At 36.5% G+C, this 13,118-nt stretch overlaps 1 protein-coding gene across 1 annotated transcript in view; it reads left to right on the forward strand.

Annotated features, from left to right (window-relative positions):
• GCC2 (GRIP and coiled-coil domain containing 2) overlaps positions 1-13,118 on the forward strand; it is a 31,894-nt gene that overhangs the window by 14,812 nt on the left and 3,964 nt on the right. The window contains exons 12-22 of the mRNA XM_072849786.1: positions 231-335; positions 915-1,077; positions 1,631-1,731; positions 1,858-1,935; positions 2,642-2,779; positions 4,801-4,922; positions 6,720-6,896; positions 8,369-8,586; positions 10,024-10,218; positions 11,036-11,175; positions 11,999-12,200. Coding sequence (XP_072705887.1) covers positions 231-335; positions 915-1,077; positions 1,631-1,731; positions 1,858-1,935; positions 2,642-2,779; positions 4,801-4,922; positions 6,720-6,896; positions 8,369-8,586; positions 10,024-10,218; positions 11,036-11,175; positions 11,999-12,200 — 1,639 coding nt within the window. The remainder of the gene's footprint in view (positions 1-230; positions 336-914; positions 1,078-1,630; positions 1,732-1,857; positions 1,936-2,641; positions 2,780-4,800; positions 4,923-6,719; positions 6,897-8,368; positions 8,587-10,023; positions 10,219-11,035; positions 11,176-11,998; positions 12,201-13,118) is intronic.

Genomic DNA, 13,118 nt, shown 5'->3' on the forward strand with positions numbered 1-13,118 from the left:
GAAAGAACTTTGCAAGACTGTCACTTAGAGTAAGTAGATTGGGAATTGTTATAGAATGTGAAAAACACTTCATAATCTTCTGGGTTTTTCTCTGGTTCCCAGTGATTTCTAGGGAAAAAAAAAAAAAAAAATCTTATCTTTGTACAACCTAAGTGTGTGTGCAAGTGTAAATAGATGCTGACATCTCTTTTGAAATTGGACTGCATAATTGAGAAGTATTTAAATTTCAGGAACATAGTGGTGCTCTCCAAGAAATGGAGGAGCTTCAGGTGCAACTTCAGAAGGAAAAGAAACATCTGCAGAAAACTATGCAAGAACTAGAGCTGGCCAGAAAGGTAGAGTTGCTGTTCATGTTAGTGCTTAATGGACTACCAAAGATTTTGGCCCATCTTGCTGTGTTGAATGCCTCCCTTTCTGTTCTGAGGATTTTAAAGCCCAAGGTTTGCAAAAGGGAAAACACAAGGGTCTTTACCCCTGGTTTTCTGTTGGGAGAGCTGATGTGTACTTCTGAGTTTGGGGGTCTTTTTATTTTTCGTTTGTTTGATTGTTTTAGTTTGGGTTATGTGGTCTGTCATGAGTAGAAATAGGAATAGAACTCAGATGTCTGGAGTACCTATATGCACTATTCAGAAGCTGCCCTTGTTGTAAGGACTGAAGATGATAGAAGCTAATATCTGCATAATACCTACTGGTAAAGTGTTAAAACTAGCAACAGGTTGTTCAAAGCTTCTGCTTCTTGTTTGAAAACACATTATTTACTGAGGATATGGAAACCTGATGAACGGGTGTTGCTTGTGGATATGGAAAGGTTTTTGTTACATAAGCAATATAGTTTTTTAATATAATTAAAAAAAAAAAAATCTTAGCAGCCAAGGCAGATTGTAAGCTGTAACTTCATTGTGTATAACTTGCAGGATGCTCAAAAGAGTACACTGATGGATATGGAAATAGCTGATTACGAAAGGCTAGTAAAAGAACTTAATCAGAAGATTAGTGATAAAGACAGCAGAATAGAAGATCTCGAGCAAGAGACGGGGATTCAGAAACAGAAGCAAGAGACCCTACAGGAAGAAATAAGTGAGTAAACTATAAACAGCAAGAGTCTCTATGGTATAGTTAGTAATGGTAAAAAATACTCTGACTCATTGACTTGAGTTGTTTGTGAATTGTAAAATTTGTAGGGAATACTAAACAGTTACATAGTCAAAATTACTTTTCCTTAAAGGAAACTCCACGAGGTTATCAGTCACTTGATCTTGTATTCAGCAAATAAAAGCCAAATTGCCTGCCTGATAAACTGTGTTTCTTACCTGATTAAGTTAATCATAAGTTCTGAAAGTCAGTGACTGACAGGGGTTTTCATTCTGACATACCACACTCATAAAACTTTACTAGTTAGCATGTGGTTAAAAATTTCATTTCTTCCTATCCTTACCTGTAAGTCTTAAAACAATTTTGTTTGTTTGAAGATCTTTGTGATACTTGGAAATAGGATACTAAACTTACTGTAAGCTACTTGTTTGCAGCTCATAAGAAATCTGTCAGTATTTGCTTAAATATTTTCCAGTATTTTTAAGGAAATACAGGAAGGCAAGTTTACTTTGCATATAACTGCTATTTTCTGCATTAGAGTCGCTTCAGTCAACTATGCAACAGGATGAGGAAAGAAATGCCAAGATAAAACAACTCCTCGTGAAAACCAAAAAAGAACTGGCTGATTCAAAACAAGCTGTAAGTCCAGATGTTAATGACTGTGTATTCCATTTTTAAACTAACTTTTAAAAAATGGGCTGGTAGCTGAATTATTAAGTTGCTGAGGTTTGGGTTTTTTAATAACCAGATAATTTTATCATGCAGGAAAATGACCATCTAATGTTGCAGGCATCATTAAAAGGCGAACTGGAAGTCAGTCAACAACAAGTGGAAGCCTATAAGGCAAGAAACCTCACTTCTTTGTTAGTATAAGGTTTCTTATTTAAGTATTAAGGGTGTGATTTGTAGTGGGCAGATGGAATATAGGCTGAAGAATGAAAAGGTGTTATTTTTATTACTAGGTTACTGGTTCTTTTTCTTAAATGTTTTGTCTATTTGCTGCTTTCCCCAGATATTTCCCCTGTGATGTTCTTTAAACAAGTTTACCCTTTCTTGTTCCTCTCTCCTTTCCCTTTCCACCAAAAGAGAGGACTGCATAATTTGAAGCTTGTAACTGGGATACTTTTTAAAATAATTTCTTTAAAAATGGAAGTTGTTCAGTTTAAAAACAAAGGAACGTAACATCGTCAGCAAAAATCTTAAGTGTTGTCCATCTGTATAAATTTGTATAATGTTGGTTGGGCAGAATAGGAATTGAATGTAATGAAAGGTGGAAGGGAAGGGAGAGGGGTGGGTTGCTTAAATGTTGCCACCCCACCACTGTAATGTTATCTTCAATTCTCTCTTTAAACAACATCATATATTTTTTTAATTAAGTACATGGTAACCCATGTCTATTTTTTATTCTATTTTTATTGGATTTTAATTTTATATTCACCAGTTCTGTGTAGGAGTTACTATAGTAGAATACTATGTGCTCTGTGGCACATCCCCTTGGAGAGGGAAGAAAAAGTTTTGTCATAGTGAAGTTTTCAACTTACTTTTTCAGATTCAAGTGGCTGTTCTAACATCAGAAAAGCATAAAGTTCAGGAACACCTGCGAACTTCTTCAGAGCAACACCAGCGTACGTTGACTGCTTACCAGCAAAAAATTGCAACCTTGCAAGAAGAGTGCAGAGCAGCCCAGGTACTCTAGCGGAAGAAGTAATGTCAGAGGCTTTAGAAGGGAGATTTACTGCACTCTCTGTCTGCTTTTCTAAAAATATTTTGCAGATCTTTCACTCTTGTCGTTTTGTCTGTCAAGAGTTGGGAATTATCCCAGTGCTTAATGTATTTGAGTGGTAGTATAAAGGACAAGCCAGACTGTCCTGGTTGTCATGTATCACTTGTGGTGGAACTCCTGGACTGCACTCCTATATTTCCAGTAGGGAAAACCTGTGGTGGTAGTGGTGAGTTGGAGTTAATTTAAGATGATCAGCAAGTATACATTGAGGGGGTGAAAAAAGAAGGCTTTAAAGAAAAGGGATGAAGAACAAACAGAAAAGGAATATAATTTGCTCCATATAAAAACCAGTTAACACAGATACCACTTTAAAAAAGCCTGTGAAAAATACATTTGCAAGCATCTTTTAATATGCTGCTATATGAGCAGCTTCTTAATTGGCAGCTGAGCTACATGCGAAACTGACACTATTGCTGAGGTTTTTATTATTTCTCTTTTTTTGTCCGTATGACACTGTGTTAGATGTTCCTGGAATCTAGCGTTTACACTGGGGACAGACTCAGAATATAGTAGGACTGTTATGGTCAAACTGTCTTTATGGAGATTACTGCACCACACTATAGCCCCTTTTGTATGATAGGTATGCATCCTGCAGATAAGTAACAGCTGAATGCAGCCTCTCAAAAAAACTTCTACATTTAAAAAGATGAACTGAAATGGACAAACTTTATGGTTGCTGCTGCAGGAGGCTTGCCTGAGCTGTACTGGTAGATATGGATCATGGTTTTACAAATGCGTTCTTCATAACTGGGGACTTAGGGTACCTATCCATGGTGGCTTGCTCCTTGATGTTGTGAAACCAGTCAGAGTGTACATCTTCCACGATGGCATGGCTTGAAGCTGTTGGAAGATTAGCCTTCCTCTTTAGGTGCCCTACATCTAAAAAATAGATATTATTACAAGGTTATTAACAAAGGAAAATTCTGTCCAAAGGAAAGGTGGACACTAAAGTATATAGTAGGTTAGAAGGCAAAAGTCATGCTGACATTTAAGGCTGTGTACCTGAGGACTTAGAATATTCTAGCTCACATAGTTTGACTGGAAGAAAAGAAAAAGATTAATTTAAAGAAAAATCACAAACCTTACAGACTCCAGAAAAGCTGGAGCAGCAGCTAATCAGGATCAGCACTGTGGAATTTCACTCATCAGTTCAGCTGAAGAGAAACTTTCCAAAATCCTCCTCTTGGAGATGAGAGCATCCTAGTCATCTCAGGGATGACTAATGAATCCATGAGCTTCTCCTAAGATCCAAGAATGAAAACCTGCATCTGTGTTTTCTTAGAAAAATATACAATATGTGTACTTGAAGGATGGGAATAATTCTTGCTGTATAGTGTACAGTCAAGGATGAAGCTATGTTGTGAGGTAATTTTCTGTATGTCCACAGAAACTCATGCATTAGCTGAATTTAGAAGAGAAGACAGACCAAACACCCTTACAATCAACTAGAATATTTTATCTTGTGCTGTGTAATACCATTACAAGACTGACTTAACTCCTCAAAGTTATGCGTAACTTTAAGGCGTACTAGATTTTTTTATCACCTGGGTAGTATAAAGGAAAACAGTATTATCCTTTTTTTTTTCCTTAACCTTTGCCTTCATTTAAAGCTGTTTGATAGAACCCCTTGCTTGTGAATCGGCGTTGAATGCAATTTTTGAATTTGCAAGTATTCTTTCTTGTCTTTAATACTGTTATGTTGAAAATCAGTGTATCTTTTTTAAGTTTCACATTTTATGATATTCAATTAAAGTCTAAAGAAACATGATCTGTTATGATAGTCACAACTTTAATTATCCACTTAAAAGATGAAAATGCAACAGCTGGTTCTTAATTTTTTTCAATGTAATGCATTTCATTTTAGAGAAATAAGTGAGCAATAGTCAATAGTATAACTTATGAAGGGTTTGTTTTCTATATGATAGGCTGAACAAGCATCTGTTACATCTGAATTTGAGAGCTACAAAGTCCGTGTTCATAATGTTCTAAAACAGCAAAAGAATAAATCTGCTTCTCAGACAGAATCTGAGGGAGCCAAACAAGAAAGGTAAAACTAAAATTTTTATATGCATACAGAAGAATACTGATACTCGAGTTATTGTGCTTGCCTTTGCTAATTTCTGACCAAGTGAGTTCCACTATTTAACTCTTTGCTTGAGTAAGGAAAATATCAGAAGGGAGGCAGTTTGCTTCCCCAGTTACTTTAGTTTTAAAAAACAAAAACAAACAAACAAAAAAAAACCCCAAACCTCTTTATTTCTATAAAGTTTATCTGATCTGTAATCTAACTGTGGCCCTGCCTATCTGAGCAGAAGAAATCATCAGTTTGTACCATGGTGGTACTATGTTAGTTTCTAATTCCGTGGTCTGTCTTTTTTAACATTTATTTTTGTGTACTGTAACCTGTTGTTACAGTCAGAGGGAGAAGTAAGATGTTAGGAAGATTCTCATGAGCTGAAATTAGCCAGCATCTTCTGTGTAGACTTGACACGTCATTTTCTCTGACATAAAGTATTGCAGCAAAGCGCCATTTCCAACTAAGAAGAAAAGAGCAGATTGGTACTGTTCAGCTGAGCTCACTTTGAACTTTTTCAGGAAGGAATAGTGTAGGTAAAGCTCTGGCTGCCAATTCAGGCATCAGTTCCAGCAGATTTCTGAAATACTTGTCAGCTGTTATATGAGGAAAGACTTGGGGGGGAAAAAAAAAAAGGTTATACTGCCAAAAGTTCCCTGAAAATCATTTCAGTATAGTTGTAAGCCAAGTAAATTCAGATTCACTTCAGAAAATGTCTGAACCCACTGCAAAAGTAGATCAGTTTCTGTAAGTTATTTTTATAAGTTACTGATAGCTGTCCTTGGTGACAGACTGGGCGTTTATGCATGAGATGTCAAAAGTCATTTCTGACACAGATCTTAAAACGGTACGTGCAATTGCTGCTGAAAATCCACCAGAGGGAGACTTGTGCTTTGTTAGAGGACTTGGTTTTATGGTTTGTTTGGGGTTTTTTTTAATACATCTACCCCTTCTTTTCTTTGAAGCAAGCAAACTGCAAGAGTTGCATTTCTCCTTTTTGCAGAATTTCAAGAAGTTCTGGCATTGTTAGGTTTTTGTGAAAGAGGGTCACATTGGAAACAAAGTGGACAAGTAATCAAGCAATAAACAGATAAAAAATAGTTTCCAAAGAAATTATTTACAAGTATCAATTCTAAGGGTTAATGAGATATACAGTTTATGAGATAATGGAGATGCCTGCGTATATAAATACAGAAAGCAAAAAAGGAGAATGTGTGTGACTTAAGACTTTTTCCTCCTAGTGTATCTGATTTTGATTTATTTCTGACCAACAGAGTGTATCTGTTTTTATGGATTGATGTTGCTTTCCAGTCCTTTGCTTAAAAACTCCTCCAACCGTTTGTCTCCTGTATTCAGTCTCATTGAACTGATGTGCATTTCCTTAAAAGTGGTGGAGGGTTTTTTGTTTTTTTTAGAAGACATTTTTTCTCCCATCTGCATCCCACATATCATTGTTCTTCTGTCTTGTTCCTCCAAACCAGCTTGAAGTAGACAGTGGTAGCAGTCACACTTTCTGTCCCAATGTTCCCAGCAGTTCAGATGGGATGTGATAAAACTATTTGTACCTATATTGAAACACGATCAGAACTTTCCTAATTGGTTCTGCTGCAGTCACATTCTAAGATTATTTTGGTCACAATGCTGTATTAATTTAATTAATAAATAAGCAATTTGGATCAGCTGTACAAAATGCTGTGGATATAAGATAGGTTCTGAAATAATATAATTCACTTAAAATGTATGTTGTTTGTTTCTTTTTTCCTCTTGCAGAGAACAGTTGGAAATGGTGGTAGATCAACTTAAAGTTAAGCTGCAAGATGCGCAGCATAATTCACAGGTGAATGCATCTGAACTCCAGGCGTTGCAGTCTGAACACGACACCCTGCTGGAAAGACATAATAAGATGCTGCAAGAGGCTGTTGCAAAAGAGGCAGAACTCCGTGAAAAGTATGGTCTGCTGATGAATAGATATAGATATTTTATTTTGTGTGATCTTTAAGGGCTAGGCATGTAGTGGCCTATAACTATGCTTCCCAAAGAAAGGGCAATAACTGTTGAGAAGGTTAAAGGAATTTTCAAAAGGATTGTTTGCTATTTTTCATCAGCCTCCAGAAGTTTCAGCAATGAAAATGAAGTAGTAGCCGATCAGGGAATTTGAGATTTCTGTGAGCTTTCTACCTGTTAACTATCAGATTTAAAAAATTAAAATTTTTTAAGCACATTGACTAGTTTTAAGGCCAATGCTCAGGATTACGTTTGTGTTGGACTGCTCAACTACATTTTATGGATGTTTCCTATTAGAAAAACAAGGTAGCTAAATGCAGAGCAATTTCACTGACAAAATATCCAGTCCTGGGTCCACCAAGTGCCTTTCTTACAGAAAGTACTGGTTTTCAAGTCTATGCTTGCCACACTCTTACTCTTGCTATTTCTTTCAAAATGAAAGGAATCTGTTTAATCTCTCTTACTTCTTGAAAAATCACGAGTACCTAATACTTGAGCTCTTCAAAAGGGGTCTTTTCTTGTCTCTTCTTCTCTATTTAGGGTACAAAGTTCACATGAAATATTCATTAGAAGTTACAGCTTAGTATTAGGAACTGTTGACTTCTTGTCTCTAGCTTTGTACTGTTTTATCTGTTCCTGATAGCCACATGATGATTCATTGTAATCAACTAAATTATGTCCTGCATTTTTCTGGAAACAACCCATATCACAGTAGGTTCCCTTTGTACCCAGAGAGACTAGCTCTTTGCTACCCTGGCTATGTTTAAGTTTGTATGCTTATAAGGGCAAGTCCTATGCTTAGTCTTTCCATACATGCACTTGTTTAATTGTTTGTGACAGTTTTGTCTTACTTCCGGAGTACATCCAAACCAAGTACAATTGATGCGTTACTGACATTTTTCTTGCTAACAACTACACTCTTCTACCCTCTTTTGCACTGGAAGTTGAAGCCTAAACAAGTTAAACTTAGCTTCTTAGAAACTTGTGTTTTCAGAAGTCCTGCATAAATGTTTGGTAAATAAATGTTAAAGGAAGTGGAGTATAAGGTGAGTGACATGCTCCGTATGACGCTATAAACAGCTGTGTTGCAATTTTAGAATTTAAGAATGTTTAGATGACAGTGTCTCTAATACTTTCATTTTTTCCCAAAGATGTCTGAATTTTGTGTTCTGAAATAGAAATCAAGAGTTTATATAGCACAGTGCATTCATATGATAGGTAATAAGCGTAACTTTCTCAGTCTTAGATTTTCCCTGTAAAAAGAGGACTTTAAATGGAAAAAAGTTGCACGGTCATTCTAAGATAGTCATACACATGAAAACTGAAAACTACTGTAAACTCTAAAAATTTTGAAATGTAAAAATGACACTGTTTTGCTGTTCATTTCTTATGTTTTGTGTGTGTGCTGTTTACAGGCTCTGCACAATACAATCTGAGAACATGGTCATGAAAACAGAGCATGCCCAGACTTTGAGTCAGCTGACAGCCCAGAATGAAGCTCTCCGGAACAATTTCAGAGATCAAGTCAGGAACATGCAAGAAGAGCACAGGAAGACAGTAGAGACACTTCAGCAGCAACTCTCCAGAGTAGAAGCCCAGCTCTTCCAACTCAAGAGTGAACCAAGCACTAGAGGTAACTATCACTCATAATACCAGGTTTTCTTGGGTTAGATACAAATTTGTGTACCTGAGTCTGAATCTAAAACGTGTTTATAGTGTGTGGTTCTGTAATACACCAGAAACTTTTTCTGGAGAATTCGCAGGATGCCATATCAATCCACTGATACCAAGTAAGGAATGTGTCATTGTTATTACTGTCCTTTCAGGATCTTAAGGTCCTTGAATGCATCCAGAGGAGGGCAACAAAGCTGGTGAAAGGGCTGGAAGGCATGTCCTATCAGGAGTGGCTAAGGACTTTGGGTTTGTCTAGTTTGGAGAAAAGGAAGCTGAGGGGTGACCTCGTTGCTCTCTACAGCTTCCTGAGGAGGGGAAGTGGAGACGGAGGTGCTGATCTCTCCTCCCTGGTATCCAATGATAGGACACGTGGGAATGGTTCAAAGCTGCACCAGAGGAGGTTCAGACTGGACATTAGGAAGCATTTCTTTACCGAGAGGGTGGTCAAGCACTGGAACAGGCTTCCTAGAGAGGTGGTCGATGCCCCAAGCCTGTCAGTGTCTAAGAGGCATTTGGACAATGTCCTTAACAACCTGCTTTAACTTTTGGTTGGCCCTGAAGTGGTCAGGCAGTTGGACTAGATGATCATTGTAGGTCCCTTCCAACTGGAACTATTCTGTTCTCTTCTAGAATCTGCATCACTGTTATATCTTCTGCAGTACCTGCGTTGTCAGATAGATGGAGGGAAATTACTTTGTAAATATTTGGTGCTCTTCCTATCAGTTTGTCTCAGATTTTGGAGCATACTGGACCTCTGCCTCCAGTATGAGGGGCAGAGCTAAAGAAAAGTATATTGAAAGCTGTTTTAACAATGTTTGTTATTGGTATACTTGCTGTTTGATCCTTCTTCTAATTTAAGATTTTACTGTGTTCAAGCTCAAGTGCTATTTTTATGTCTGTAAAGTTACTAATTAGGATGTAGTCAGACATTTGCCAAGCAGCAGTAACAGTTTAAGAAGTTACTCTTTCCATATGTTACTGAAGCAGCAGGATAGTGCACACAGTATTAAAACAGAACAATTTACACCTCCCACAGGACTGATTGAAAGAAAAGCTAATCCTGTTTTGCATTAAAAACATTTGACACTCTTGTCATAGCTACAACACATCTTCAGGGAGAGTTGCATGAAGGTTTCATAGTCACTGAAATAAAAATTGCCAATCAAGTTTGGATTTAGAAACAGGCTTTTATTGGAATGGGCATTTGGAGGTGAAAGGCTGTCTTTTCTATTATAAATGTTATGTGTGTAGCTGATTTTCTCCCTGTTCTTCACCTTTCCTCCCCCTGCTTTTTGAAGACTATTTTATGTACTGCTCTCCAATCTGAGATAGTCACACCTATGAAATAGCCCTACCAATTTCATTCTGATGACAAACATCAGTAAATATCTTTCAGGTCCAGCTGTTTCAAATCCAGCAACGAAGAACTTAAGAGAACGGCGAAACACTGACCTTCCTGTTCTCGATGTGCACGCTGTAGCTAGGGAAGAGGGAGAAGGTATGGAAACAACGGACACAGAGTCTGTCTCTTCAGCCAGCACCTATGTACCATCCTTGGAACAACTTCTGAACTCCCCAGAAGCAAAACTTGGTAGGTAGAATATGTGGCTTTTTGAAGCACTTACCTATGTAAGTTGCAGAAGTTTGTGCCCTCAAAATATCTGAGAACGTTGTGTTTTCATGCTTTTAGGTGCAAGACACAAGTCTACTTAAGTGCCACTGAGTTTACACTATCCTGAATTTCTGTAGGAGTTTTGTCCTTGAGTAAGGACTAACAATAAAACATTGCTACAGGCTTTGGTGATTTAAAGATGTCATGTGTGTGACTTTCTGAAGGGAAAAGACTGGATGAGCAAGTCAGTGAACAGTTACAGAACTTTTTGTATTCTGGACTAGTCTGTATTAGAGACAATTGAGGGCTGATTTAACTCTCATTAATGAAAGCATAAAATGTCTGTTCATCTTAATGTGGCTTATTAGAACAGGAATTTATTCATAGTTTTTTCTAGGAAAATTAAAGCCATCATGAAGAACAATGATTTAAGAGACCCAAAAAAAGTAGAAAAATATATGGTAGCATCTAGTCATGTTTTAAAAATCTACTGAACGCTTTGTGGAGAACTGTTGAAAATCTCCATCTATGGGTAGGAAACCAGGGGTAAATTAAAACCATGTATCTTGAGGTACTTAGAACTGATTTGCCAATCCCCTTCTATACTTACATATACAAAAATAGATTGTAAAACAAGGATGCGGCAGCAGCAATGATGTCTGTTAATTTTGCAGTCTGACTTTGCATGGATTTTGTTTCTAAGAAACTACATTAATCAAGTCCTAATGTTAAGTTAGTATAAAGTAGATGCAAGTGCTTTTTCCTTCTCTCAGTTTTCTTTTACAATTAATTGCAGAACCATCTCAGTGGCAAACAGAACTCACTAAGGATGAACTGATTCAGAAACTAAACACAACAGCAAAGAGTGCTGATCACTTGAATGAATTACTTCGTGAATCAGAAGCAACCAATGCAATCCTAATGGAACAAATAAAGGTTAGCAGACATGCAGGAAATGTGGGGACAGCTCTAATTTCTATGGTCTGTTTCTTAGACCAAATGTTTAACACCAAATATGTTTCAGAAATCCCAGTCTATAAAAATTTGGTGATGCAAAACTTCCAGAGTTTAATTCAGTTTTTTGGGGTTTTTTTTCCCAACAGTTTCTAGTTGGGGCGGGGCGGGGGGAGAGAAAAAGCTGCTACAAAAAAAACCCTCAAGTTTAATGTTTAGTAAAGTGCCTTTACTGTTTTCACTTGGATGAAAGCGGTAAATCCCAAGGGAAGCATTGTCTGGTTTCTCTTCCTGTAACCCCTTTTAGCTGTCTTGAAGTTAAAAGAAGATACATGTTTAGAAATACATGTACTAATAGAGTTTGGTTTGGTTTTATTGTACTTCCCTGAGTTTTCTGAAAAAATTTTTGAAGTTACCATATTCTCTAAACATGCTAAGCTTTCTTTTATAAAATGTTTCTTAATGAATGATAATATTGTTAAATCTTTGATCCATGTTGTTTATTTAACTGTTCAACTCTTACTCTTTATCACTGAAATTGAATAGTTAGTACCATATATCATTATAACTACTGCACAGATTTTATCAAAAAAGGTTCTTTTTGATCAATAAAAAGTTATTTCTGAACAACATTATCACATGTTCAAGTTTCACTGGATTTCTGTCCAGAATATGTGCTATGCACACATTTATTCTCTTTGAAGCACGATGCATAATTTGCTTTTTATCTCTTCAAAAGACCTTTGTTCAATTGCTCATTATATGAAGCAAACAATATTGCATATCTTTTTTCCCTCATCTGCAGCTTCTTAAGAATGAAATAAGAAGATTGGAAAGAAATCAAGAGAGAGAAAAGTCTGTGGCTAATCTAGAATACTTGAAGAATGTTCTATTGCAGTTCATATTTCTAAAATCAGGAAGTGAGAAAGAAAGGCTGCTCCCAGTAATAGACACCATGTTGCAGCTCAGCCCTGAAGAGAAGGGGAAGCTAGTTGCAATTGCCCAAGGTAGGTGCTGTTCAAAACATTGTTGCAAAAAAAGGAAAAGTGGAAATAAAGGCAACTGAAGTTCTGTGCTTTCTTTCATGTAGACCTTTGAGGAAAAACAAAGCTTAGCAGCGTAATGCCAGTGAGCTAGCAATAAAACCATTTTGCTCTGTTGGGAAGTTACTATTCAGTTTTCAGAAAACAGAACAAATACCCAAAAATATAAATAAAATTAAGGTAAAATCTAATTTCTTCTGAAACATACACATTTTAGGAAGATTATAGTAAGTTGTAAAAATTTAATGTGTTCATGTTTTGAGTAGAGTTCAAGATTTCTGTCAAAGTGACCTTAAAATAGAGCTTACTATAAATGAATTACTTTCTTGGCAGATGTTCTAAAAAGATAATTAAAGTGGTCCTCTCAAGGCAGTACTGCAGATCTAATATTAGTTTCAATATATTAACTTTAAAAATCTCTTCAAGAAAATATGCTTTTTGTTTAAAAAAATAAAGGAACTAGGGAAAGAAAGAAAAAGAGTTAAGCCTTTGCAAGAAATTAACCCAAGAGCTGACTGTATAATAATGTTCTGGCTCTGCTTCACATACTCTGTTTGAGCGTTTGTCCCCTTAAAAACACTTTTTAAGGTATTGTTTGTCACTTCTCAATAACAACCCGTAGCTTCTTGTACTTCATTAGCAACTGACCTATACTTTATTTTAAAATTAATATAAAGAGTAAGTACCATGTGTATATATAAGCACTTAAAAGTTGTGAACAAAATCACATGAATAAGGAAAGCAGCGAAGTACTGCATTCCATGACAGCCTTTCCATTTGGGAAGATGAGATGTAAATCAAAATGCTATGGACTTAATGTTCTCTAATGAACACCAACTGGATTTTTCTGGAGAAAGGTGATAAATGGCCTCTTCAAAACAT

The sequence above is a fragment of the Ciconia boyciana genome, chromosome 1 (genome assembly GCF_034638445.1).
Source record: "Ciconia boyciana chromosome 1, ASM3463844v1, whole genome shotgun sequence".
NCBI classification, from domain to species: domain Eukaryota; kingdom Metazoa; phylum Chordata; class Aves; order Ciconiiformes; family Ciconiidae; genus Ciconia; species Ciconia boyciana.